Source organism: Marmota flaviventris, chromosome 3 (assembly GCF_047511675.1).
Source record: "Marmota flaviventris isolate mMarFla1 chromosome 3, mMarFla1.hap1, whole genome shotgun sequence".
Classification (NCBI taxonomy): Eukaryota; Metazoa; Chordata; class Mammalia; order Rodentia; family Sciuridae; genus Marmota; species Marmota flaviventris.
In genome coordinates this window covers 91,726,270-91,754,062 of record NC_092500.1, presented here as the reverse complement: position 1 = coordinate 91,754,062, position 27,793 = coordinate 91,726,270, and the positions used below count along the sequence as shown (strand labels likewise).

At 34.8% G+C, this 27,793-nt stretch overlaps 1 protein-coding gene across 2 annotated transcripts in view; it reads left to right on the top strand.

Annotated features, from left to right (window-relative positions):
- The window catches only part of Pik3c2g (phosphatidylinositol-4-phosphate 3-kinase catalytic subunit type 2 gamma), a 352,426-nt gene that overhangs the window by 20,926 nt on the left and 303,707 nt on the right, over positions 1-27,793 (top strand). For both annotated transcript variants that reach the window (XM_027955972.2, XM_027955971.2), the window contains exon 5: positions 23,816-23,918. In XM_027955972.2, the coding sequence (XP_027811773.2) occupies positions 23,816-23,918 (103 nt within the window). The remainder of the gene's footprint in view (positions 1-23,815; positions 23,919-27,793) is intronic.

Sequence of the window (27,793 nt, the reverse complement as noted above, 5' to 3'; positions counted from 1 at the left end):
TCTCCAAACTAACCAAAAGAAAGAGAGAGAAAAGGCCCAAAGCAACAAAATTATAGATTAAAAAAAAAAGATATCACCACAGACATTTCAGAAATCTAGAGGATAATTAGAAACTATTTTAAAAATTTATACACCAATAAACTACAAAATTTAGAAGCTACTGGCAGATTTCTATACACATATGAGCTGCCCAAATTGAACCAGGAAAATATAGAAAACATAAACAGACCAATATCAAGTAATGCAATTGAAACAGCATTGAAGTCTACCAACAAAGAATTGCTCAAGACCAGATGAATTCTCAGCTGAGTTCCACCAGACCTTTAAAGAATAATGTTAACCCTCTTTTGCTTCGCTCCGGGCAGAAAAGGTGAATGTGTAATCAGCAGTGGATTGTAAGTACCCTAGGCAAAGAAAGCTCAGTGCGCCCCGCCTTTTTTTTCTTTTTTTTTTTTTTTGAATATTTTTTATACAGGGAGAGTTTGTGGATTGGGATCGTTGGCTGGGCTGCGGTTTCTGTGCCGAAGATCCACTCCACGGGAGCCGCCATTTGCTTTCTGCCGGCTGTCTTGATGGCTATGGCTACATTGTCCGGCAGCCGAACCTAGAGGTTAGAGCTGGGCTGCGTGCCGAGCCCTGTCCTCCAAAGGCTGGACCGCAGCCTTGAGCGCCTGGGTCGCCTGTTCGCCGCTGCACCCTCAGGCAGAGCCTGCTCTGGGGTCATTCTGCATGCCCCTGCGAGGGGACCCGTGCTTCAGAGGAGGGAGCAGGAGAGCCGCGGCGGCAGCCGCTTGGGCCCCGGGGGCTGACAAGTGCGGCGCCCCTGAGCGTGGCCCCGGGGAAGAGGCGACGGCGGCAGGGTTTAATTTCTAGAAATCTGGACTGGAAACAGAAGCAGCAGTTTGTATAATCCCAAGAACTTGCTTATGCCAGGAAGCTGAAGGGCAACATGAATATCATTCAGGAGATCTAACATGGCAGCGGGCGGGGAGAGATCAAGTCTCTGACCTCTTCAACTGCGCGGGCATAGGGAGCTGTAAATTGTATAAATGCTGTTTGCTCAGGATCACTAGGCAATGCTGAGCTGACGTGGATCTGGGGTGTACAGTCTGGGCCCCTCAGAACACACACACCAAGCCCGGATCGGCTGAATTCAAGCTCCGGTTCGCCTGCTTCTCGTGACTCAGCACTAACAATCCTGCTGAAATAACTGGTTGGCCCTTAGGAACTTTCAGAGGTAAAAACCAACCGAGCCTTCATAGGCAGTGGCCACAGGATTGAAACGGGGATTGGGAGAGACAGTCAGGACCCACCCGTCGCATTGGTCACCCGGCAAAGGGAACGAACGGTCACCATTTACATGTGATACCACCTTGGTAGAGAACTGACGTCACGGGCGGAGGAGATAACTGCATTGAAACCAGCGCAACAGGGCTCACAGGAGCAGCAGACATGGCGTGTAGCCAGTATTGTGGTGAGCGTCACAGGTGAGCACGGCCTGGCTTGAGGAAACACAAGAGAAGGCCCTAGGCACTCAGGATTGGAGACCCGCCCAGTCTGTGAGGAAGAGCTGCTACACAGTGATTGGTTCCCACTTAGTGAGAGGAGAAGCTTGACCCAGTGGGCACAGCTCCACCTACTGGAAGAGAAATTAATCGAACTCTATGACTACATTTATTATTATTATTATTATTATCATTTTTTTTCTTTTTCTTTTTTTTTCTTTCATTTTCAATTTATTTTTGTTGTTCTTTAACTTTTTTAATGTTTCTAATTTTTTAATTTTTATTATTATTATAATTGTTTTAATTTTAATTTTCATTATTTTTATTATCATTATTATTTTTGTAAAAAATTTTTTTTCTTTTCTTTCTTTCTTTATTTTCTAACTTTTGTGTGTGTGTTTTGTTTTTATTTCTTTTGTCTTTTCATTTCTTTTCAATTTTCTTATTCCCCCTTCCTTGAATTCTACCTGCCTACTCTCATTCTCTTTAGTGACTTCTTCCCTTCCCTTCTAATATCTTTCCTCCCAAGCATCAAATAAATTTATAAGAGTAAACAGTAACTCAGCAGTCAAACAGAACAAGAAGTAACATGAGCAGCATAAAAAAGCAAAGAAGAAAAGGGGTACAAACAATGAAGGACAGCCTAAATATTCAGGAGGACCTTGAGTCAGCAGAAAAATAGTCATATAAAGAACTCAAGGAATACCTTAGACAGATGGAATGGAACCTTAAAGAGGATACGAGACAGCAAATCCAAACAGTGAAAGAACACTTTGAAAATGAATTACATAAACAGATAAAAGAAGAAGTTAAGCATCTTTATCAGGAGATAGAGATTATAAAAAAAATCAAACAATAATTCTAGAAATGAAGGAAACGATAAACCAAATTAAAAACTCAATTGAGAGTATCACTAACAGAGTGGAACAAGTAGAAGCCAGAACATCAGATAATGAAGACAAAATATATCATCTTGAAAAGAGCCTAGCCAACTCAGAAAGGCTGGTTAAAAATCACGAGAGAAACATCCAAGAGATATGGGATAACATAAAAAAAAACAAACCTACGAGTCATCGGGATAAAAGAAGGTACAGAGATTCAAACCAAGGGAATGAGTAGCCTGCTGAATGAAATAATTACAGAAAACTTTCCAGAAATAAAAAAGGGAATGGATATACAAATTTTAGATGCATACAGGACACCGAGCATACAAAATCACAGTAGACCAACACCAAGACACATTGTTATGAAGATATCCAATATACAGAACAAAGAGAAAATATTAAAAGCTACAAGGGAAAGGAGGCAGATTACATTCAGGGGTAAACCAATAAGGTTAACAACGGATTTTTCATCACAGACGCTGAAAGCGAGAAGATCCTGGAACAACGTATTTCAAACACTGAAAGACAATGGATGCCAACCAAGAATTCTGTATCCAGCAAAATTAAGCTTCAGGTATGACAACAAAATAAAAATCTTTCATGATAAACAAAAACTAAAAGAATTTGCAGCCAGAAAACCAGCATTGCAAAGCATCTTGAGCAAAACACTACATGAGGAAGAAATGAAAAACAATAACCAAAACCATCAGTGGGAAGTGCCTCTATAAAAACAGAGGGCGGGGGGAAAGCTAACCATGAGAAACAAACTAAATTAAATTAAAAAAAGAAGATAAATAATCAAACATGGCTGGAAGTACAAACCATATATCAATAGTAACTCTAAACGTTAATGGCTTAAAACTCTCCAATAAAGGGACATAGGCTGGTAACATGGATTAAAAAAACAAATACAACAATATGCTGCCTCCAGAGACACATCTGATTGCAAAAGACATACACAGGCTGAAGGTGAAAGGTTGGGAAAAAATATATCACGCACACGGTCCTCATAAGCAAGCAGGGGTGGCCATCCTCATATCGAATAAAATCGACTTCAAGACTAAGTTAATCAAAAGGGATAAGGAAGGACATTATATACTGTTAAAAGGAACCATTCACCAACAAGACATAACAATTATCAATATTTATGCACCAAATAATGGTCCTGCAACGTTCATAAAACAAATTCTCCTCAAGTTCAAGAATCAAATAGACCACAACACAATAATTATGGATGACTTCAACACACCTCTCTCACCATTTGACAGATCCTCCAAACAAAAGTTGAATAATGAAACTATAGAACTCAATATCACAATCAACAACCTAGACTTAACTGACATATATAGAATATATCAACCATCATCAAGTGGATATACTTTTTTCTCAGCAGCACATGGATCCTTCTCAAAAATAGACCATATATTATGCCATAGGGCAACCCTCAGTAAATATACAGGGGTGGAGATAATCCCATGCATTTTATCTGATCATAATGGAATGAAACTGGAAATCAATGATAAAAGAAGGAAGGAAAAATCCTACATCACATGGAAAATGAACAATATGTTACTGAATGATCAATGGGTTACAGAAGACATAAAGGAGGAAATCAAAAAATTCTTAGAGATAAATGAAAATACAGACAGAACATATCGGAATCTATGGGACACAATGAAAGCAGTTTTAAGAGGGAAATTCATCGCTTGGAGGTCATTCCTCAAAAAAAGGAAAAACCAACAAATAAATGAGCTCACACTTCATCTCAAAGCCCTAGAAAAGGAAGAGAAAAACAACAGCAAATGTAGCAGAAGGCAAGAAATAATTAAAATCAGAGCGGAAATCAACGAAATTGAAACAAAAGAAACTATTGAAAAAATTAACAAAACTAAAAGTTGGTTCTTCGAAAAAATAAATAAGATCGACAGACCCTTAGCCATGCTAACGAAGAGAAGAAGAGAGAGAACTCAAATTACTAACATACGGGATGAAAAAGGCAATATCACAACAGATGCTACAGAAATACAGAAGACAATTAGAAATTATTTTGAAAACCTATATTCCAATAAAATAGAAGATAGTGAAGACATCGATAAATTCCTTAAGTCATATGATTTGCCCAGACTGAGTCAGGAGGATACTCACAACTTAAACAGACCAATATCAATAGATGAAATAGAAGAAGCAATCAAAAGACTTCCAACCAAGAAAAGCCCAGGACCGGATGGGTATACAGCGGAGTTTTACAAAACCTTTAAGGAAGAATTAATACCAAATACTTTTCAAGCTATTTCAGGAAATAGAAAAAGAGGGAGCTCTGCCAAATTCATTCTATGAGGCCAACATCACCCTGATTCCGAAACCAGACAAAGACACCTCAAAGAAAGAAAACTACAGACCAATATCTCTGATGAACCTAGATGCAAAAATCCTCAATAAAATTCTGGCAAATTGGATACAAAGGCACATCAAAAAAATTGTGCACCATGATCAAGTAGGATTCATCCCTGGGATGCAAGCATGGTTCAATATACGGAAATCAATAAATGTTATTCACCACATCGATAGACTTAAAGATAAGAACCGTATGATCATCTCAATAGACGCAGAAAAAGCATTTGACAAAGTACAGCATCCCTTTATTTTCAAAACATTAGAACAACTAGGAATAACAGGAACTTACCTCGACATAGTAAAAGCTATCTATGCTAAGCCTCAGGCTAGCATCATTCTCAATGGAGAAAAATTGAAGGCATTCCCCCTAAAATCTGGAACAAGACAGGGATGCCCTCTATCACCACTTCTATTCAATATAGTTCTCGAAACACTGGCCAGAGTAATTAGACAGACGAAAGAAATTAAAGGCATAAAAATAGGAAAGGAAGAACTTAAATTATCATTATTTGCAGCTGACATGATTCTATACCTAGAAGACCCAAAAGGGTCTACAAAAAAACTACTAAAACTAATAAATGAATTCAGCAAAGTGGCAGGATATAAAATCAACACGCATAAATCAAAGGCATTCCTGTATATCAGCGACAAAACTTCTGAAACGGAAATGAGGAAAAACACTCCATTCACAATATCCTCAAAAAAAATAAAATACTTTGGAATCAACCTAACAAAAGAGGTGAAGGATTTATACAATGAAAACTACAAAACCCTAAAAAGAGAAGTAGAAGAAGACCTTAGAAGATGGAAAAATGTACCCTGTTCATGGATAGGCAGAACTAACATCATCAAAATGGCGATATTACCAAAAGTTCTCTATAGGTTTAGTGCAATGCCAATCAAAATCCCAATGGCATTTCTTGTAGAAATAGATAAAGCAATCATGAAATTCATATGGAAAAATAAAAGACCCAGAATAGCAAAAGCAATTCTAAGCAGGAAGTGTGAATCAGGTGGTATAGCGATACCGGATTTAAAACTATATTACAGAGCAATAGTAACAAAAACAGCATGGTACTGGTACCAAAACAGGCGGGTGGACCAATGGTACAGAATAGAGGACACAGAGACTAATCCACAAAGCTACAACTATCTTATATTTGATAAAGGAGCTAAAAGCATGCAATGGAAGAAGGATAGCATCTTCAACAAATGGTGTTGGGAAAACTGGAAATCCATATGCAACAAAATGAAACTGAATCCCTTCCTCTCGCCATGCACAAAAGTTAACTCAATGTGGATCAAGGAGCTAGATATCAAATCAGAGACTCTACGTCTGATAGAAGAAAAAGTTGGCTCCGATCTACATATTGTGGGGTCGGGCTCCAAATTCCTTAATAGGACACCCATAGCACAAAAGTTAATAACAAGAATCAACAAATGGGACTTACTTAAATTGAAAAGTTTTTTCTCAGCAAGAGAAACAATAAGAGAGGTAAATAGGGAGCCTACATCATGGGAACAAATTTTTACTCCTCACACTTCAGATAGAGCCCTAATATCCAGAGTATACAAAGAACTCAAAAAATTAAACAATAAGAAAACAAATAACCCAATCAACAAATGGGCCAAAGACCTGAACAGACACTTCTCAGAGGAGGACATACAAGCAATCAACAAGTACATGAAAAAATGCTCACCATCTCTAGCTGTCAGAGAAATGCAAATCAAAACCACCCCAAGATACCATCTCACTCCAGTTAGATTGGCAGCCATTATGAAGTCAAACAACAACAAGTGCTGGAGAAGATGTGGGGAAAAGGGTACTCTTGTACATTGCTGGTGGGACTACAAACTGGTGCAGCCAATTTGGAAAGCAGTATGGAGATTCCTGGGAAAGCTGGGAATGGAACCACCATTTGACCCAGCTATTGCCCTTCTCGGACTATTCCCTGAAGACCTTAAAAGAGCGTACTACAGGGATACTGCTACATCGATGTTCATAGCAGCACAATTCACAATCGCTAGACTGTGGAACCAACCCAGATGCCCTTCAATAGATGAATGGATAAAAAAAAATGTGGCATTTATACACAATGGAGTATTATACAGCACTAAAAAATGACAAAATCATGGAATTTGCAGGGAAATGGATGGCACTAGAGCAGATTATGCTTAGTGAAGCTAGCCAATCCCTAAAAAACAAATACCAAATGTCTTCTTTGATATAATGAGAGCAACTAAGAACAAAGCAAGAAGGAAGAGCAGGAAGAAAAGATTAACATTAAACAGATACATGAGGTGGGAGGGAAAGGGAGAGAAAAGGGAAATTGCATGGTAATGGAGGGAGATCCTCATTGTTATACAAAATTACATATAAGAGGTTGTGGGGGGAATGGGAAAATAAACAAGGAGAGAAATGAATTACAGAAAAAAAAAAAAAGAATAATGTTAACACTCATCTCTCAAATTATTTCATAAAATTGAAAAGGAATGAACACTCCCAAATGTAAGGAAAGCAAAAGGAGACAGAAACAAGGTGCAGAGGCAAAGCAAATACTGCTCGCCTGAGCTGCTAGCTTTATTTGTATCAATAGATTACTTTAGGTCATTGGCATCATTAGTACATACTGTTCATTGTATTACTCGGGAGGTTACAGACTTAGCAACATTATGCAGCTTATTCCTCAATTACATTTAAAGTTGCAATGTACAATGTTAGAAGCTTAGTACAGTTTCAAGAAAGTCCATTGTATAAAGTTACTGTTATGTGAACAGCTTTAGGTTCAGTGAAAAACATTGTGGTTGTCTAACAAGAGAGTTCCTTTATTCCTAGGAGCTCAGTGTCTGAGATCAAGGTGGAGGCTGATAAGACTCTAGCACAGAGCCTCCTCATGCAGTGCATTACCATAGGAGCTAGGCATTGCACATATATTAGTTATCCTAATAGTTACAGGGAGAAACTGCAGAATATTCCAAGTGTGAAAAACAGGGCACCTGTCCCCCTTGCTCCCTGGAGTTTGCTTAGCAGAGGAACACTGCCTTGTATATCTCCATAGCCAGAAACCTTACACCCAAATACCTTTTATGAAGCCCAAACCAGGCCAAGACCCATCTAGGAAAGAAAACTATACAGACTAATATCCCTGATGAATGTAGACACAAAAAATCCTTAATAAAATAGTAACAAACCACATTCAAAATCATATTAAGTAGATAATACATAATGATTAAGTGAGCTTCATCCAAGGAATGTAGGGTTGGTTCAACATATGCAAATCAATAAATGTAATTCAGCACTTAAATAGAATTAAGAAGAAGAAGAATATGATCATTTCAATAGATACAGAAAATGTCTTTGGTAAAACACAGCAACAATTCATGTAAAAAACACTGGAGAAACTAGGGAAAGAAGGAACTTACCTCAACATTACAAAGGCTATATATGAAAAATCCAAAGCCAACATCATGTTGAACAGGGGAAAAATCCTCATTTTCCTCTAAAATTAGGGGGGAAAATGAGGATGTCCACTCTCACCACTCCTGTTCAATGTAAGTCTTGAAACTCAAGCCAGAATAATCAGGCAAGAGAAGGAAATTAAATGGATACAAATTTGAAAATAAGAAGTCAAACTACCACTGCTTACTGATGACATGATCCTATACCTAGAGGACTCAAAACAATTCATTAGAGAACTTCTAGATCTTATAAATTAATTCAGCAAGGTAGCAAGATATAAGATCAATACTCATAAATCAAAAAATTTTCAATGCTTCAACACTGACTTGAGAAAAAAATAAGGAAAACTCTCCGCTTCACAATAACCTAATAAAAAAAAAAACAGGAAATTAATCTAACTAAGGATGTGAAAGATCTTTACAATGGAAAGTACAGAAACTAAAGAAAGAAATTGAAGAGGACATCCGAAGATGAAAAGACCTCCCATGTTCTTGTATAGCAGAATTAATATTGTCAAAATGTCCATACTACTAAAAACAATAGACACGATTAATGCAATCCTCATTAAAACACCAATGACATTCTTCATAGAACTAGAAAAAAAATTCTTAAATTCATTTGGAAGAATAAGAAAGCAATTCTAAACATGAAAAATAATGCAGGAGGCATCACAATACCCCATCTCAAATTATACTAAAGAGTTATATTAGCAAAAATGTCATGATATTGGCATCAAAACAGACATGAAAACCAATGGATTAGAATAGAAGACATAGAGATAAACTATCTGATACTTAATCAATGGGCCAAAAATATATGATGGAGAAAAGATAGCCTTTTAAATAAATGGTGCTGGGAACACTGAATATTCATAAATAGAAGAATGAAATTAAATCCATATCTCAAGTACATGAGATTCATACCTCATGTACAAAAGTAAAATCAAAATGAACCAAAGACTCAGGAATTAGATTAGAAACCTTGAAACAACTAAAAATATAAAACAGGATCAATGCTCCATCATATAGGTGAAAGCACTGACTTCCTCAACAAGACCTCTAAAGTTTAAGAAATAAAATCAAGAATGAATAAGTGGAATTCCAACAAATTAAAAATTTTCTGCACAGCAAAGGAAATGATTAAGAGAGTGAAGAGAGAGCATACAGAATGGGCAAAAATCTTTGGCAACTACTCCTATGACATGGGATTACTATCCAGAATATATAAAGAACTCAAAACATTCAAGGCCAATAAAACAAATAACTCAATTAATAAATAGACAAAATAACTAAACCAAAATTTCTCAAAAAAAACCACACAAATAGACAAAAGATCTATGAACAAAAAATGTTCAACACCTCCAACAATCAGAGAAATGCAAATAAAAACTACACTGAGATTTTATCTCACTCCCAATCAGAATGGCAATGATAAAGAATACAAATAATAATGAATGCTAGAGAGCATATGGGGAAAATTATACTCACACATTGCTGATGAGACTGCACAATGGTGCAACCATTCTGGAAAGTAGTGATTCCTTAAAATACTAGGAATGGAAACATTATATGACCCAGCTATACCACTCCTAGATATTTATCCAAAAGATCTAAAATCAGCACACTAGAGCAATATAGCCACTTCAATGTTTCTAGCAGCAAAGTTCATAATAACCAAGTAATTTAATCAACCCAGATGCCCATAAATAGATGAATGTATCAAGAAAATATGGTATATACAAATTAAGTTTTACTTAGCTGTAAAAAAAGAATGAAATGTCATTTGCCAATCAATGGATAGAACTGGGAAAAATAGTTCTAAGTGAAATAAGCCAGACTCATAAAGTCAGTGTCAAATGTTTTCTCTCATATGCAAAAGCTACAGCAAAATAAGGAAAATGGGGGGGGGGGAGCAATCAGATATCATAAAGATATTAGGAAGATCAGTGGAATAGAAGAAGGAGAATAAGAATGCAAGAGTCAAGAAGGGAAAGGTGAAGAAATATGGAATGAATTTAACAAAACCATGTTATATTCATATATAAAGGAACCAAAGGGAATTTCACCTTTATGTATACGCAGCAAACACCAATCAAAAATAAATAAATAAAGGAGTGAAAGAAATATCAATAGTAGGGAGAAAAGGGAGAGGGAGGAGGAAGGGAAAAGCCAGGCATGGGGATTGAAATCAAATTCCTTGCATGTATGATTTTGTCAAAATTAACACAAATACTATGTATAATTATAATGCTTTAATAAAAAACTAAGACAATATAAAAAGAGAATAATAGTAATTTATACTTATTCAGTACAAATCATTTTCTTTCTTTATATTGAGTAAGCAAAGTTTCATTAATGCTTGCATGAGATAGGTACTAAATTGCCACCTGTTTTACAAGCGGAAAATCTGAGGCTTGGTTCAAGGTCACACAGATAAGAAGGTTGAGTAAAGCCTGAATTCAGTCTAGGGTTTGACTGCCTGCATAGCCTTGGCTTTTAACTTCTAAACCTTATGGCAAAAGCACTTGAGTGGGACATAGAAACGGCAATAGTTCTTAATGCTGGCTAAGAAAGTATAGAGTTGGCAAGGATGGGGTACAAGGACCATAACAGTCTAATTCAAAACCTACTGAGCACCATACATGTAAAATATTTGGTTGATCACTGGGAATACAAGATTTATACATAACCCTTGCCCTCTTCCTTGCTGTGCAGTTATTACAATGCCTAATGTGAGTGTAATATTAATATTATATGTCAATGTACTTCAGAGCAGAGGAAAGAAAAGATTAAGGGCAAGAATAAGAAAATGGCACAAAGAAAGGTCAATGGTCAACCTGTATTTAAAAGATGAATACTCAGAAAAGAAGTAAGTAATATGTGATAAGATCTCATTAGTCTTAGAATATATAAAATGCACTTATAATGTGGTTTTAAATACAAGTATGAACAGAATTAAATAGGTTCTCTCAAGAATATGCAAAGCACAATTCAAGTAAAAAAAGAATATTTAAAGAGTTTAACCTAACTAATAACAAACATGCAATTGAAACAATGAGATGTCATTTTTGCCTATCAAATTGTTAAAATACTTATCATGAAATTTAATGGAAAAATGTACATAATCTAAACAGCTGCTGGGAATGTGAATTGATACTGCAATTGCTGAAAGAATTTTGTCAAATATGTGTCCAAAATCTTCACTATAATTGCTATGTCAGAAATTTGGCTTCAAAAATATTTCTAAAAAATCATAACTACACAAAAAACTTAGATATGAAGATATTTGGTATAGCATGATATTAAATGTAAAAAAGAAAACTGGGGGTCTAATACTTCAATAATACACTAGAATTCTGGAACATATATTATAAAACATAATTTAATAAATTTTAAAATAAAGCATAAAATTTATAAACTACTTTTTAAAAATAGTATTATATGTGTTGTTATAAAACAATCATTGTAATTAATGAAAGTAAAATAGATACCTTTCAAACCACCTTTTAAGATACCAATTTTATTGAAAAGATATATTTTTATTTAGAAGAAAATGAGATCCTACACACTAAAATGTTAGAGTCATTATACCTTGAAAAGAATTACAATATAGATGATATTTAGTCATTTTTTATTTATGGAGTTTCCACAATAAGCATGACTTTGTTATCATTCAGTTAAAGAAATAAATTGTTTCTACTGGGGAAACGCAAATGACAACGTGAATAATAACATAGGCTTTAATGGAATTAGAAGTAGTTTGGAGATCCTTCCTGAACATGTGAGAGACTGACAGGGCCAGAGACGAAGGAGTTGCAGGAGGCCGCACAGGAGGAGTGAAATCCAGGGATATTAACATGGTGGAATTTAAAAACTTGGTGAGTGAAAATGAGGGATTGTGTGAGAGGAAGAGATAGAAGATGATGACCAGGTTCAATGGTAAGTCCAATGACAATAAAATAGATCTGAAAGAAACAAAACTTTCGAGGATGCATGATAACTAGTCAAGTTTGAAATGCATTAAGTATCTGAGCACTGAAGGGATATTGAGAAACTAAGTCAGATTTTATGAAAATCAGCATAGGTTAGTGAGTCATTATTATTATTTTGTTATAAACTCTTTCATCCTTTCAGTGCACACATATACATGTATGGAGACACAGATGTTTATAACAAAATATTTACTATGCCAAATATAAAATTAGATATTATGAATATTGTCCTATGTAATTTCATTCTAAAAATGTTATTTAAAAAAAGGTTTGTGTTAATTCATTATAGCTGTATAATACATTCAGGTTCATCTTCAATTAATCACACTTGTATGGAATATAATTTTCTCCATTTCAGTCTGCAGTACTTCCTTTTTCATTCCTCTCTTCTCTCCCTGTTTGCCTTCCTCTACTCTACTGGTCTTCCTTCTATTAATTAATTTATTTTTTAATTGGTACACTCTAAATATACATATTGGTTGAAATTCACTGTGATTTATTTGTATATGTATATAGCATAATTTAGCTGATTTCATTCTGCAGCTCTTTCCTTTTCCCATCCTTTCTTCCTCCTCTCTATTCCTTTTCTCTACTATAATGACTTCCCTTCTTTTTTCATGGGACCTCCCCGCCTTTATTTTCTTATTTTGTTGTGCTTCAGCATATGCAAGACAGCATTCAACCCTAGACTATCTGAGTCTGGCTTATTTCACTTAGCATGATTTTCTCCTGTTCCATCCATTTTCTCTTGTTCCATCCATCGATTAAAACTCTACCACATTTTCTTTCTCCATTCATCTGTAGATGGGCACCTGGGCTGGTTTCATATCTTGTCTATTGTAAATTGTGCTGCTATAAACATTAAAGTGATTCTTTTTCTATAGACTGCTGATTTTAATTCTTTTGGATAAATACCAAGGAGTGAGATATCTGGGTCATATGGTGATTCCATTGCTAGTCTTTTGAGAGATCACCATACTGCTTTTCAAAGTAGTGGTACTAGTATGCAGTACCACCAGCAATGCATGAGTGTACCTTTTCTCCACATCCTTGCCAAATTTATCATTATTTGTATTCTTGATAATTGCCTAAGTGGAGTGAAAAGAAATTCCAATGTTGTTTTGATTTGCATTTCTCTGATTGCTAGGGATGTTGGACATTTTTTCATATATTTGTTGGTCATTTGCATTTCTTCTTTTGAAAAGCGTCTGTTTAGTATTTTTTCCCATTTATTGACTTATTTCTTGATTATTTGTGGTGTTTTATTGTTGTTGTTGTTTTGGTTGTGGATTGACATGATACCTTTATTTTATTTATTTATATGTGGTGTTGAGGATCAAACCCAGTGCTTCACACATGCAAAGCAAGCATGCTACCATTGAGCCACAATCCCAGCCCCTGCGGTGGTTTTTTGTTTTTGTTTTTAATTTTTTGAGTTCTTTATATATTCTGGATATTAACCCCATGTTGAAGAAATAGCTGGCAATTATTCTCTCCCATGATTTAGGCTCTCTGTTCATAATCTTAATCATTGCCTTTGCTGTGCATAAGCTTTTTAATTTGATGCTCTCTCACATATTAATTTTCGGTTTTATTTCTTGCACTTGTTAAGGAAGTTGGTTCCTTTGACATGTAGAGTGTTTTCTTCTAGCCATTGCAAAGTTTCTTGTGTAATTCCTGGTCTTTAATTCACTTCAAGTTGGCTTTTGTGCAGGGTGAAAGATGGGAATCTAGTTTCATTCACCTATATATAGTTTCCTTTGTACCACTTGTTTAAAAGGCTATTCGTTCTCCAACCTAAGTTATCAGCACCTTTTTCAAGTATCAGAATCTGCACAAGCAGATTCTAAAGATAATTTATCTCTCACTTTTCCCACCTGTTAAATGGGAATAATAATATTTTCTTTGGAATGAATGGTATTACATGTGAATATTCTAGGCCTAAAATGTTTTTAATCAGTGAAATTGAGTAGTACTATTTTTAACTACTATTACTCTCATTTCCTTAAGCTTTCATGAGTTCATCAGAAATCCAATATCCTAAAAGAAGTATTACTTTTCTGGTTATTAAACACATGTATTTTTATTGATATTCATTTGTTTCTCATCCACTCTGGATTAAATAGCAAATTCTCAAACTTTAAACTACTTGATTTCTTTCAGATAGTATATCTGTCTGTTAAAATAGCCACAATAAATACTTGTGGAACCAACCAAGCTTAGAGGATATAGTTGTAGGAGAAAAAATATTTCTTACCCATTGCTAGGTTCATGGCTGAAGCACTTATAGCAAAAGACAGATTAATAAGAAATGAAGCATATGATTTATTTCACACTGTGTCCTTCAGAAATGAAGACCCAAAGAAACATTGAGAACCAGGTGTTTTTACATTTAAATACGATGAAGACAGGACAGTCACGGGAAGTGTGAGTGAACAAAGCGGGTAGAATTTCAGAATGAGGATGGGAAGCAAGCAAAGGGGGCCTGTTTGTTCAGATTCTTACTGAAGACTTTGTCTGGGGGATAAGGATATGCCTGTCCTCAGGGTGTAGGGAGTGTGCCTTTGGAATGATGATTTTTGTGACCTGTTTCCTAGAAGCAGAGCAATGGGGGGGGGGGGGGATGAGAGTGAGCTTATTCTGCTGCTGTTTCTTAAAATGCCAGGGTTTCCTATTTTGGGATAGTGTGTCCTGAACCCCATTACAGAGAAGTCCCTTTGTCATTCAAATTGAAATGCCAATCATCAGGATGCTTCCCCCCACCCTGCAGCTTTGCTAATGGCATGTTTGTGGTTCTCTATTTTGTATTACCTAAGTTCTATTTTGTATTTTTATTGAATTATCCTTTCTTTACCAAGTAGAATAGTATATAAAATCCTGAAAAAAGAGGAAATGTAAATAAACATGACTATATGCACATGTATACGTGCATATATAAATTACACAATATATTTACATTCATACCAATAAACTAATGCAAGTGTCTCAGACTTTACTGTGTCATAAGAGTCGCCTGAGGATCTGTTCTGACTCATTTGATCTGGAGTGGCCTCAGAATTGGCATTTCCAACAGGCTTTTGGGTGAAGTCTATGTTGCTGGGCCACAGCTCACCTTTTAAAGTAGCACAAGATTAAAAGCCAAGGATATAAAGGACCAGAATTTATACTCTCCTAAAGAAAAAAATATTTGCCCACATTCCCAGAATAATGCATCATATAAAATTAAATCTAATCAACAAAGTAATTAAGATGTTTATACCTCATAACTTACTAAAAAATAAGCAGTAAGCTCATGGAAAAACAAAATTCCATTTTTTCATATATCAACTATATTTTTGTAACCCATTTAACCCTCATCTTAATTTAGTATCAAAAACATTTTGTCTTAATTGAAATATCCTGTAACTCTCTCATTGTCTGTTCTTTCTCTTCCTACCCTCCCCCTGCCATGGCTCTTGCTCTGCTTCTTCCTATTAAGTGTATCTAGAAAATCTACAAATACCAGGCACTCACTTTAACATTTTCTGCCTGGAACTCTCTTCAAAAATGACAAATTTCTGACTGATTCTACATTGAAATCATGGTATATTTACCAGATAGTTCAAATATATCAAATATGATCTCATTAACTATTAGTATTCTCCTCAGAAAATGCTTTATAAATAGGATTTTGAATGATACACTATTATGAACAGAGAGTAAACTCAAAATTAGAACAGAAAACATCAATTTTTATAGGCTCCTGGAAGCATAATACTTTTTTAAATATGAAGCACAGGATATGGAACTAGTAAATTAGAACCAGAATAGAGAGTACAGGGTCTGTAGTTACCAAATAGAGCACATAGTTAGCATGCATGAAGTCCTGGGTCCATCCCCAGCATCACAAAAAGAGAAAAAGAAAATAACAAATTCAAGAAATAATAGAGGAATAGAAATATCTGGTTCATTCAAAAATATTGAAATATTTTATTTTGCTCCTGTTCCTTAGCCCCAATTTAATTACCATGGCAAGGGGTATACTTGGTAATCCCATTTCTCATGATCTGTTTCAAGAGGCTGATCCCACCATACTTGTCCAGGGGCAGGTTTGAGACAGCAAGTACAGCATTTTCTCTTTCCCCTCAGTTGCAGCACAAGAGGACTGCAAGTTGAGGGCTGTTCCCTATAGTATTCCCACATCTGCCTTCCTTCCAGAGAGTAACAATAGATACTTAGACTTGTAGCCATCTCACATGAGTTCTTTATCTTTCTTCATAAAGATATTTACAATATATGAACTACAATGCAATCTCATAATTTTATCACTTTTTCTCTAGCCCAATGATTACTAGGAATATAGGTTTTTCTATTTCTCACCCCTGGTCTATATAATTTAAGTAATGTCTTCTCTAAAAAATTTCCAATAAGCCTTACTTTATAATTCAATTTTGAAATAATTCTCCTGATCATCTGCTGTGTGAAACAATAAATGTGCTATATTCAAAAGCTTTAGCTAAATAAACCATGACTGTATTGTCAGTAGTTAACCATAAATGCCTCATAAGGAGAAACTGAATATTCTTTCTTGAAAAGTCTGTTTGGACCTTTATTTGCTTACAATGACCAGTTTTATATCCCTGATCAAAATGAAACAAAACTCCTTTTATTATTTAGTGTTACCAAGGAATGTTACACCTCAGAGTTCTAAATATATATATATATTTTTTTTTTGGGGGGGGGTTAATCTATATATATATATTTTAAATGGACAGGGATTGTGGCGCGTGCCTGTAATTCCAGCAACTTAGAAGGCTGAAGCAGGAAGATCACAAATTCAAGGCCAACCTTAGCAAATTAGTAAGACCCTGTCCCAAAATAAAATAAAAAAGGACTGGAGAAGTTGCTTAGTGGTAGAGTGTTCCTGGGTTCAATCTCCAGTACTCCCCCCAATAAAAACGGAAAAGGAAGAAATCTTATGGTAACTAAAAACCTCACCTTAAAATAATCATACATTCTTAAATTTAGGTTAAGAAGCAAAAAGGCAGTATTGAATTCTTTATTTATCACGAGGAGTGATCACATCAATCTAGGTTATCTACCTGAGACTTCCTTTCTGTCTTTCTGCCTTTCCCAATACAGACTAAATTAAGAAGAGCGTTAAATGGGTTACAAAAATATAGGAATATGGAGACATATTACTTTTCTTTCTCTCTCCCTCTCTCTTTCTCTCTCTCTCTCTCTCTCTCTCTCTCTCTCTCAGGTGCTAGGGATTAAATCCAGAACTGCTTTACAACTGAACTATAACCCCAGCCCTTTTAATTTACATAGTTACTTATTTATTTTTGAGATAGAATCTCCCTAAATTGTTAAAGGCCTCACTGAATTGCTGAAGCTGGCCTTGAACTTTAGATCCTCCAGCGGTCAGTGTCCCACTGGGATTATAGGCATGAGTCACCTGCCTGACTATATTACTTTTACTAGCAAGAGAAAGTACTCTCCAAAAGTTAAGTACCTTTAATTAAAAATTTAAAAGAATCTTTAGAAAAACTTTATTATTTAACTCTTGTTTTAGTTAATCCTGCAATGATTTGTGTTCATTTGATCATTAAACATTTCGTTATATATTGGAATTTCCTTGTACTCAAAGTAGAAATCAAACTATTAATTACCAGTGAGGAAAAAAACTAAGTATATACAACTTAAGGTAAGAGATTATGTTCATTGACAGTAAAAATTGGGTTGTATATATTCTTATGGGGGTATTCCTGAGGGCAGGTGGGTTTGTCTCCCCCCCCCCCAATGAAATTAAAACTTTCATTTAGCAAACTTAAAAAACTGGACAATTTTACCACATTTAGAGCAGCCTAAGACTTCAAATTATAAACTAATATGTTGTAAGTTTTTGGACTTACTTTGAATACTCCTCCACTTATAAAATCCCTGGATCATGTGGGAAGATAGAAGGAACCTGGCATAACTTTGGGCTTTCACACACGGTTCAGAAAGTACAATCTGTTGATCAATCACTCATTAAGAGGTGTACTTTTAAGATTTTCGATCTCCTTCAAAGTGTTTATCATAGCATTTCAAATTAACTGTTTTGTCTTTCTCTAATAGAAAGCTAACAACAAAACACCATACAAATTTACACTTAGTTTTCATTCAATAACTCTGTGTTAGAACAAATGTGCTCATATGTGGATACTCTATATGTTTTTCTTTTGAGAACAACACTCCAAAGAAAAAGCTTATAATAGATAAAGATAGTTTATTATTAAGCCACATTTAGTAAATATAGCATATTTCATACCTAGGTTTTCTAAAAAGCTGAATTTGCAAACACCATTACTAGACAGACTTGATAAAGAGAAGCACAAAGATGTTGTAGGATTTTCCCAAGGAGACATGGCAAAGCAGACTTGAATGTAATAGGTACAGCATTTAATTTCATTATATCTAGAACTATAGTCTGCAGCTATCAAGTTATTTTGTTCCTTAAAAGAATTGTTTTTTAAAGTTAGTAATTTCTAAGTACCCTCCAAAATTTGGAATTAATTAAAATTTAAATAGCCTACTGTTCTAATTTCTCTAAATTAAGAAAAATTTAGCTAAAGAATTTTTGAGTTACATATTATTTAAAATTAACCAATATCATCTTAATAAGCTGAAATATGCCATTTTATTCTGTTCCTTTTTAAATATTTTTTAAATTTTAATTTGTTATATATGACAACAGAATGCTTTACAACTTATACATATAGAGCACAATTTTTCATATCTCTGGTTGTACACAAAGTAGAGTCATATCCTTCGTATCCTTTATATATGTACTTAGGGTAATGATGATGATCGCATTCCACCATCTGTAAGGTTGTGGAATATTTCTCCTCTGGAGTGCTTATAGGAAAGATAATGAAACCTTGAGATGGAATAAAATTTCTATTTCTAATTTCCTGTGTTGGTATCATTATTACATTTTTTTTCATATCATACCCAAAAAGAGCTTCTTAGAGTTCAGGACTTATTTTTTTCAGAGGATGCAGGGTTCCAGCATCTCTGTTGAGTTTTTCTTACTGATTCTGTCTTAGTTAACTTCATTTATATAGATTATTGTGCTACTACTTACTTAATTGCTTTGACTGCATGGAGTCATAGAAAAGGCATTGCAAACTTGAGACTTGCTATAAAACATTTCTTCTGGCATTAAGAAAACCTCTTTCATTCGTATATTCAATTTAATCTTATTTTCAAATTAAAAATATATGTGTTCTATGTAAAAAGGAATATAACCATATTAAGTGAGGAAGCATGATTGTTTATTGCCTTTTATAGGCTGCTTTAAGAAAAACGAAGCATTTGAGAGGAAAGGTTTAGAACTCCTTGGTCCAGTTGCCTCTTGAATAATAACTGTTGATGTCATAGATGGTCTCTGTTCAAGAGCATTACCCATCTCTACTAACTACAAGCCCTGGATTTATAATTCAACTTCTTTCTGTCTCTCCAAGTAATGAAGTTTAACTTTTCCTATCCATTGTTCCCCTGAAAGCAAAATAACAATAAACTTGAGTAGTTTTGGCATCAGAAACCACATACCACTAATCTTTATCTGTGCTGAGACAACTCCAAATACCACTTTGAGCATAAAATATGGGACTGTTTTATTTGTTACAAAGAGCAGCTTACTAGAATTAAAAGATATTATTGGGGCTGTGGGTTGTGGCTCAAGCGGTAGCGCCACTCGCCTGGCATGCGAGGGGCACTGGGTTTGATCCTCAGCACCATATAAAAATAAAATAAAGATGTTGTGTCCACTGAAAACTAAAAAATAAATATTAAAAAATTCTCTCTCTCTCTTAAAAAATGATATTATAGATGTATCATCACAGAAATTTTAAAGTAGCAAATGCCAAATGAATATATGTATGCCTGTATGCATAAGTGTGCACATACCACTTAAAAAAATGCCCTGTAAAGTACTATACTAGCATTACCATTTTGTTATATTTGTTTATTTCTTTTCTCTTTTCCCCTTTCCTTTTCTTTCCTTTCTTTTCCTTTTTCTTCTCTCCTCTCTTCTCCTTTCCTCTCTTGTCCTCTCCTCTCTCACAATCAATCTCTCTCTTTCAGTCTCACAATCAATCTCTCTCTTTCTGATTCACAATCTCTCTCTCTCTCTCTCTCTCTCTCTCTCTCTCTCTCTCTCTCCCTCCCTCCCTCCCTCATGCATGTCAGGCAAGAGGTCTACCACTGGCACCCGCAACCCCCCTTACCTGTATTTCTGACCTAGTTTTAATAAGTGTTAAAGTCTCACATAATTACTGAATTTTCTTTAAAAAATCTTAAAAAGCTGTCAGACATTCTGGTTCTCAATATTCTTACAGTCAAATTACAATAGTCTTTTTCTATACATGACATTAATATTTCACTACATACCTCTGTGGCTACTCCTTACATATAAATGAAGAACATTTGACCCTGTTATCCTATGAAATGAGGATATATATTTATTCCAGTGAAAAAGCCTGCTCATAAATTTGTGTTTAGAGGAGTGCCTAGGGTGGTGAGAATCAATATTCATAGATTGGGTATTATCTAGAAAGTTTTTTTTTTTCACTTTAAGACAGATGTATTTGCATTTCTGTTTTTGTGTTTGTGTGTGTGTGTTAAGACTATCAATCTCTCTTTATATAACATATTGCCAAAGAAATACTTTTAAATAGCATGAGTAATATATGAATAGGAAATAGAGACAATTATGTATAAGCACCCTTTTAGTGTTCATCTTTAATGATAAGTATACTCATAACAGTTCCTAAGATAGTAAATAGCAGAGTTGGAATAAAATATTTGTTGAGAGAATAATAAATGTACAGAAATCTTGATGTGCAAGTATATATTAAGAAAAAAACCTAAACCTCAACTTTTGATTGCATCATAGATTCAGTTTATTGAACAGTTTAATTTTACACATGATTATCAAAGAAAACATACTGAGCACACTGACTTGAAATCTGAGTGTACAATCTGAACTATATAGTTCCAGTGTTCATTTCATAAGTGTATAAAACCACATGTGTTCAAACCCATCTTCCCACACTGCCAAGCTTTGCATTTCTTTGTCTTGATATTGTATCCTTTCCTACTATCCCCTTTGAGACCTAGATTTCTGTTATGCTTTGGATCTGGAATGTTACCCAAAGTCTCGTGTATTGAAAGCATGGTCTCCAGTGCAATAATGTTCAGAGATGGGGCTTTAAGGAAATGATTGGATCGTGAGGTATCTAACCTCATTAGTGGATGAATCCATATGTAAGCTTTTTGTTGCTGTGAATGAAATAGCTGACAAGAAAACTTAGAGGATGGAAAGTATATTTTGGCCCCTGGTTTCAGAGATTTACTCCATGATTAACTGTCTCCATTGCTCTGGCCCATAAGAGAGGTAGAACATCATAGCAGAAGGTCATGGCAGAGGAGTTTCTGTTTATCTCAGGGCAGCCAGGCAGCAAAGAGAGTAAGGGGAAGTGACTGCAAGGAAGACAAATCTTTCCAGGGCATGCCTCTAGTGACCTATCCCCTGCCACCTCACACTACCTGCCTTTGGGTGCCACAAATTCAGTCCATTCAAACTAGAATGGACTGATTAGGTCATACCTGTCATAATCTAAACATTTACCCCTGAATATTAGTGCATTAACACAGGATCTTGGGGGATAACACCTTATATCCAAACCATAACAATCCATTTGGTGGATTAATAATTTGAATGGACTACTAAAAGGTGGTAGAAACAGCAGGCAGGTGAGTCATGGTTGGAGGAATGGGTATGCTCTTAGAGACCATATCGACCATATCTTGTCCTTAGGTCCTTCCTCTTTCTCTTTCTCTGCTCTCTGGTTGCTATAAGCTGAGCAGCTTTCCTCTGCCACACCCATTTGTCATGATATTCTGCCTCTCCTCAGGCCCAAAGCAATGGGACCAGCCAACCATGGACTGAAACCTTTGAAATCATGAAACAAAACAAATCTTTCCTCCTTTAAGTTGTTGATGTCAGGTATTTTGGTCACAGCTTCAAAAAGCTGACTAACACACCTCCTTAAACACAAATATATTTTTCTCCATTTTCTCATTAAATTAGACATCATACCACCCTCCTATCTCGTCTTTAATGCTTTTTTTTTCTTCATTTTAATTTTCTCTTGCATTGTACAATTCAACGGACCTGTTATGTGGGTTACCTATTAGTTTTAAATTTTCTACTAGCCATAATAAGAAATAGAAAAAGAAACAAGCCACAATATACTTAATTTATTATTTAACTCAATATGGCTGAAATATTCTTTCAATATGTAATTAAATGAAGTTTTTGAGATGTTTCACACTATTATTTGTGATGAATCTTCAAAATCCAGTGAGTAATTTACACTTTTAGTACATGTTAATTCAGACTAGCCTCAGTGCAATTGATCTGTAGTCACATGTGTCTAAATAGCTTCTATGCTGGCCAGTGTAGTTCTAGATCACTAAAACAATATATTTAATATAAATCTATAGTAATATAGAAGTTAGGTATTAAGAATAAAAACTGTCAAAATAATTTAAATATTTAAATATAACAGTGGATATTAACCAAATAATACTCTAATTTGTGTTACTGTGCTAGGCATAAGAGTTCCACATATTTAGTAAATTATTACTTTAAGGATCCCAAACTTCCAGTATGATATTTTTTTCTCCTGAAATCCTTCTCATATTTAGCCAAGATACTTTGAATAAAATACATTTACAAAACAAATTTTTCTGAATAACAAGGGTTGGAGATGTAAAAGTTGAAAGCAATAAAGGAGACTACCCAGCAAAAGCCTTTCATTTCACAGAAAAATCCTTCAGACTTTGTTTAAAATGGTATGTTTCAAAAGAGCCATTTGCTGTGATCACTATGCAGTTTGGGCTTGGCAAATATTTAGGGGCAAAAAACAGAGAGGAAAAGAAAATATAATTACGCCATTAGAAATTCTGAAATATGAAGGGATTTTTTTTTTGCTTAATCTTCTTGTCAACCCTTTGATGTAGACATTAATTTCTCAAACCCAAAGAGGATAGTATTGAATTTCAGATAGTTTTAGTTCACTTAGCCTGCCTAAGGTCACAGAGCTAGTCTACATATCTCCAAAGCCATCAAATTTCTACTACTCAACTCTGCTCCCTTCATACAATGGTCCAACACATAGATACTGTGGCATCACTTAGAGGCCTCCAGAAGCATGTGGACCTCAGTTTTGAGATTGCTACATAAATAATTTTGTAAATTATTCTTTATTATAGCTTACTGTAACCATAGTAAGTGTATTTAATCATTTTCTAATTTATTAATGCATTTTAAAAAATTACAATATGCTGCTACACTTAATCTATGTATATATGATCTCCTCTCATTATATTCATTCACACACATACATACACACACACACTCTCAGGTTACTCTTACCAGACTTTACCAGAATAAGTTCCAAAAATAAAAAGGAAATGAAGACAAGGAAGAAAACACACACTTGAGGGTATTGTAGGAGGATGTGATTGTGTTCATTTTTTTCTTCTTCAGTGATCACTGTTTGGGGAGCCACAAAATGTTTCAGAAAGATAAATCAGTTATTCAGCTTCAGCTACAGAAAAATAGGGAAGCTCCAGGAAAGTTATCACGAAAGGTAAGACTCCTTTGCATTGATTTTCATTAACAAACTGATACACTTTAGGACAATGTTCCTGTCTTTATGGCTTCCTGCCAATTCAGAAACACCTGACTTAATAAATACATGTTTATCTGAATATAGTATTGAAATATACTGAAAACTTTATCTGCATGCCTGTTAATTTAGACCAAAACAATAACATGAAAGCATTACTGCATTTTTAGTGTTTGGTTCTGAATGTTTGTTCTCCCCAGCCCCCAATTCCTGTGTTGAAAGCCTACTCCCTCAGTTGTATAGAATTAGGAGGTTGGGACTTTGAGAGGTAATTAGATTAGATGAGGTCATGAGAGAAGGGTTCTTGGGATATTAGTGCCCTTTTAAGAAGAGATGAGAGACTTGCTTTCTGTTTCTTTTTTCTGTCCCCTATGTGAGGACTCAGCAACAAGGCTGTTTTCTATAACCCAGGAAGAGAACTTCACCCAAGCTTGAAACTCCTGGTCTCCAGAACTATAAGAAATTCGTGTCTGTCATTTAAACCTTCTAGTCTATGGAAAGAGTTTCTTATAGCAATCCAAGCTAAGACACTCATAATAGTAAATAAATTTTGGTCTCAGAAAAGTTATTGATGAGAAACTTACTAAATTTTATAACTTGGTAAGTCATAATTATAGCTTACATCTATATACTGAGAAGTAAAAGGAATAGAAAATGTAAAGAAGAAACTATTGAAGGCAGAATAATAACACAACTACTGTTCATTTGAAAACTATTTATGTCCCTAACTTAAAGCAGGACAAATTAATATTCACACCATATATAATAAAACTACCTAGAAGGAAATTACTGTGCTTTAATGACACTATTTCATGCGGTTAGATGATAATTTTATTCTCTGTGTGATGTCTTAAGTTACTTCCAAACCAAATTGCACAGTATGCGGTGAACTTTGATTTTTTGGCAGTTTTTATCTGTAGAATCTTCCAATTACCTGCTTTAAGCAAAAAATCCTATCACCTTGTCATTTCCATCAGATAACAGATTTCTAGTGCATGATTCTTTTTTTCTATTATGAGGTGTTTCATCATAAAAAATGTCAGGTGGTGTATTGAGTTGTAATATGTCTATATGGAATATAACATAATGAGGCCAAAAGAGAATTGTTTAGAAATATCTTTTGGATCTGGTTTTCAACTTGGCCACTATTGACAGCTCTAGGGCTATGCATCTGAAATTTCCACAAAGAAACATTATGAAGCGCAATTAATTTCGTCGGAATTAATGAACTTAAATTCTTCAAATTGCCCTCAGTGTTGCAGAAAAAGCTGAATCATCATATTTCATTGCATCATGAAGGAAGAAGAGAAAATATACGATTCTAATTTGTATGTTGCTAAAAATAATTTATCTCATTGGTGTAGTAATTTACAAATCACTGACATTTTAGTCTCATATAAATTAAGGTTTATTTTAAAATCCATATTATTCTACCACTCTGATAAAATATGAGCCTCTATTTTATGTGTGAGACTCTTAACATTTCTATCACATTTAATCTTAACAATTCTGTGAGGCAAACACTACTGAAAATAAGGAGCTTGGATTTGAACAAGCCAGTGAGTCTTCAGAGCCCACACTTTATTCTACCAACTTACTTGGCAACTGTATTTAGAATCTACACACTAATCTCAAAGATTTTGTATATAATTTTTACAGTAATTTTATATTTTGTTTTGCTTTCCACAGCCTTGTTCATATACTTCAAAGTCTGGGGCATGATAGGTGCTTAATAATAGCTAAATACTATGCTTATATTAGGTGCCAGGCACTGTTCTCAGTGCTCAAAATGATAAAATAGTTCAAGTGCCAAAAGAAGGTAACAAATACTCTAATTTTCCTATCAGATAATTAAAAGTGCTTAAAAAGTTAAGAAATGAATTAAAAGGTTCAAAATTCTCATAGCCAGTAAATAAGAAAAATGTCATTTGAGCAAAAGTAGTCTGTCACTCATTTGTTTCTTTTGCTGAGAAGAAGCTTTTTAGTTTTAATCCATCCCATTTATTGATTCTTGATTTTAATTCTTGCACTATAGGAATCTTATTAAGGAATTTGGGGCCTAATCCCACATGATGGAGATTTCGGCCTACTTTTTCTTTTAATAGTCACAGTGTCTCTGGTTTAATTCTTAGGTCTTTGATCCACTTGTGTTGAGTTTTGTGCATAGTGAGATATAGGAGTTTAATTTCATTTTGTTGCATATGGATTTCCAGTTTTCCCAGCACCATTTGTTGAAGAGGCCCTCTTTTCTACAATGTATGATTTTGGAGCCTTTGTCTTATATAACTGTAATTGTGTGGGTTAGTCTCTGTGTCCTCTATTCTGTAGCATTGGTCTACCAGTCTATTTTGGTGCCAACACCATGTTGGTTTTGTTACTATTGCTCTGTGGTATAGTTTAATTCAGGTATAGTGATGCCACCTGCTTCACTCTTCTTGCTCAAGATTGCTTTAGCTATTCTGGGTCTCTTATTTTTCCAGATGAATTTCATGACTTCTTTTTCTATTTCTATGAGGAATGTCATTGGGATTTTTATTGGAATTGCATTAAATCTGTATAGTGTTTATGGTAATATGGTCATTTTGACAATATTAATTCTGCCTATCAAGGAACAACAGAGATCTTTCCATCTTCTAAGGTTTTCTTTAATTTCTTTCTATAGCATTCTGTAGTTTTTGTTGGAGAAGTCTTTCACTTATTTCGTTAGGTTGATTCCCAAGTTTGTTTGTTTGTTTGTTTTGAGACAATTGTAAATGGGGTAGTTTTTCTCATTCCCTTTCTAAGGATTTGTCACTGATATACAAAAATGCCTTTGGTTTATGGGTGTTGATTTTGTATCCTGCTACTTTGCTGAATTCATTTACTAGTTCTAGAAGTTTTCCGGTGGAATTCTTCTAGATATAGAATCATATTGTCAGCAAATAGTGCTAATTTGAGTTATCTTCCCATCCGCATCCCTTTAATTTCTTTTATATGTCTAATTGCTCTGGCTAGTGTTTTAAGAACTATGTTTAGTAGAAGTGGTGAAAGAGGGCATCCCTGTATTGTTCCAGTTTTTAGAGGGAATGCTTTCAATTTTTCTCCATTTAGAATGATGTTGGCCTGAGACTTAGCATACATAGCTTTTGTGATGTTGAAATATGTTCCTATTATCCCTAGTTTTTCTAGTGTTTAGGTGAAGTGAATAGAGAACCTACATCTTGGGAGCAAATTTTTACCACTCACACATCAGATACAACACTAATCTCTAGGGTATATAAAGAATACAAAAAGCTAAACACCGAAAAAACAAATAGCCTAATCAATAAATGGGCCAAGGAACTGAGCAGACACCTCTCAGAAGATGATATATATAATCAATCAACAAATATGTGAAAACATGTTCAACAGCTCTAGCAATTAGAGAAATGCAGATCAAAACTACTCTAAGATTTCATCTCACTCCAGTCAGAATGGCAGTTATCAATAATACAAACAACAATAAATGTTGGCGAGGATATGGAGGAAAAGGCACACTCATACATTGCTGGTGGGACTGCAAATTAGTGTAGCCAATATGGATAGCAATATGGAGATTCATTGGAAAGCTGGGAATCGAACCACCATTTGACCCAGCTATCCCACTCCTTGGTTTATACCCAAAGAACTTAAAAGCAGCATACTATAGGGACACAGCCACATCAATGTTTACAGTAGCACAATTCACAATATTTGAACTGTGGAACCAACCTAGTTGCCCTTCAGTAGATGAATGGATAAAGAAAATGTGGTATATATACACAGTGGAATATTACACAGAAATAAAAGAGAGTCAAATCATGGAATTTTCAGGTAAA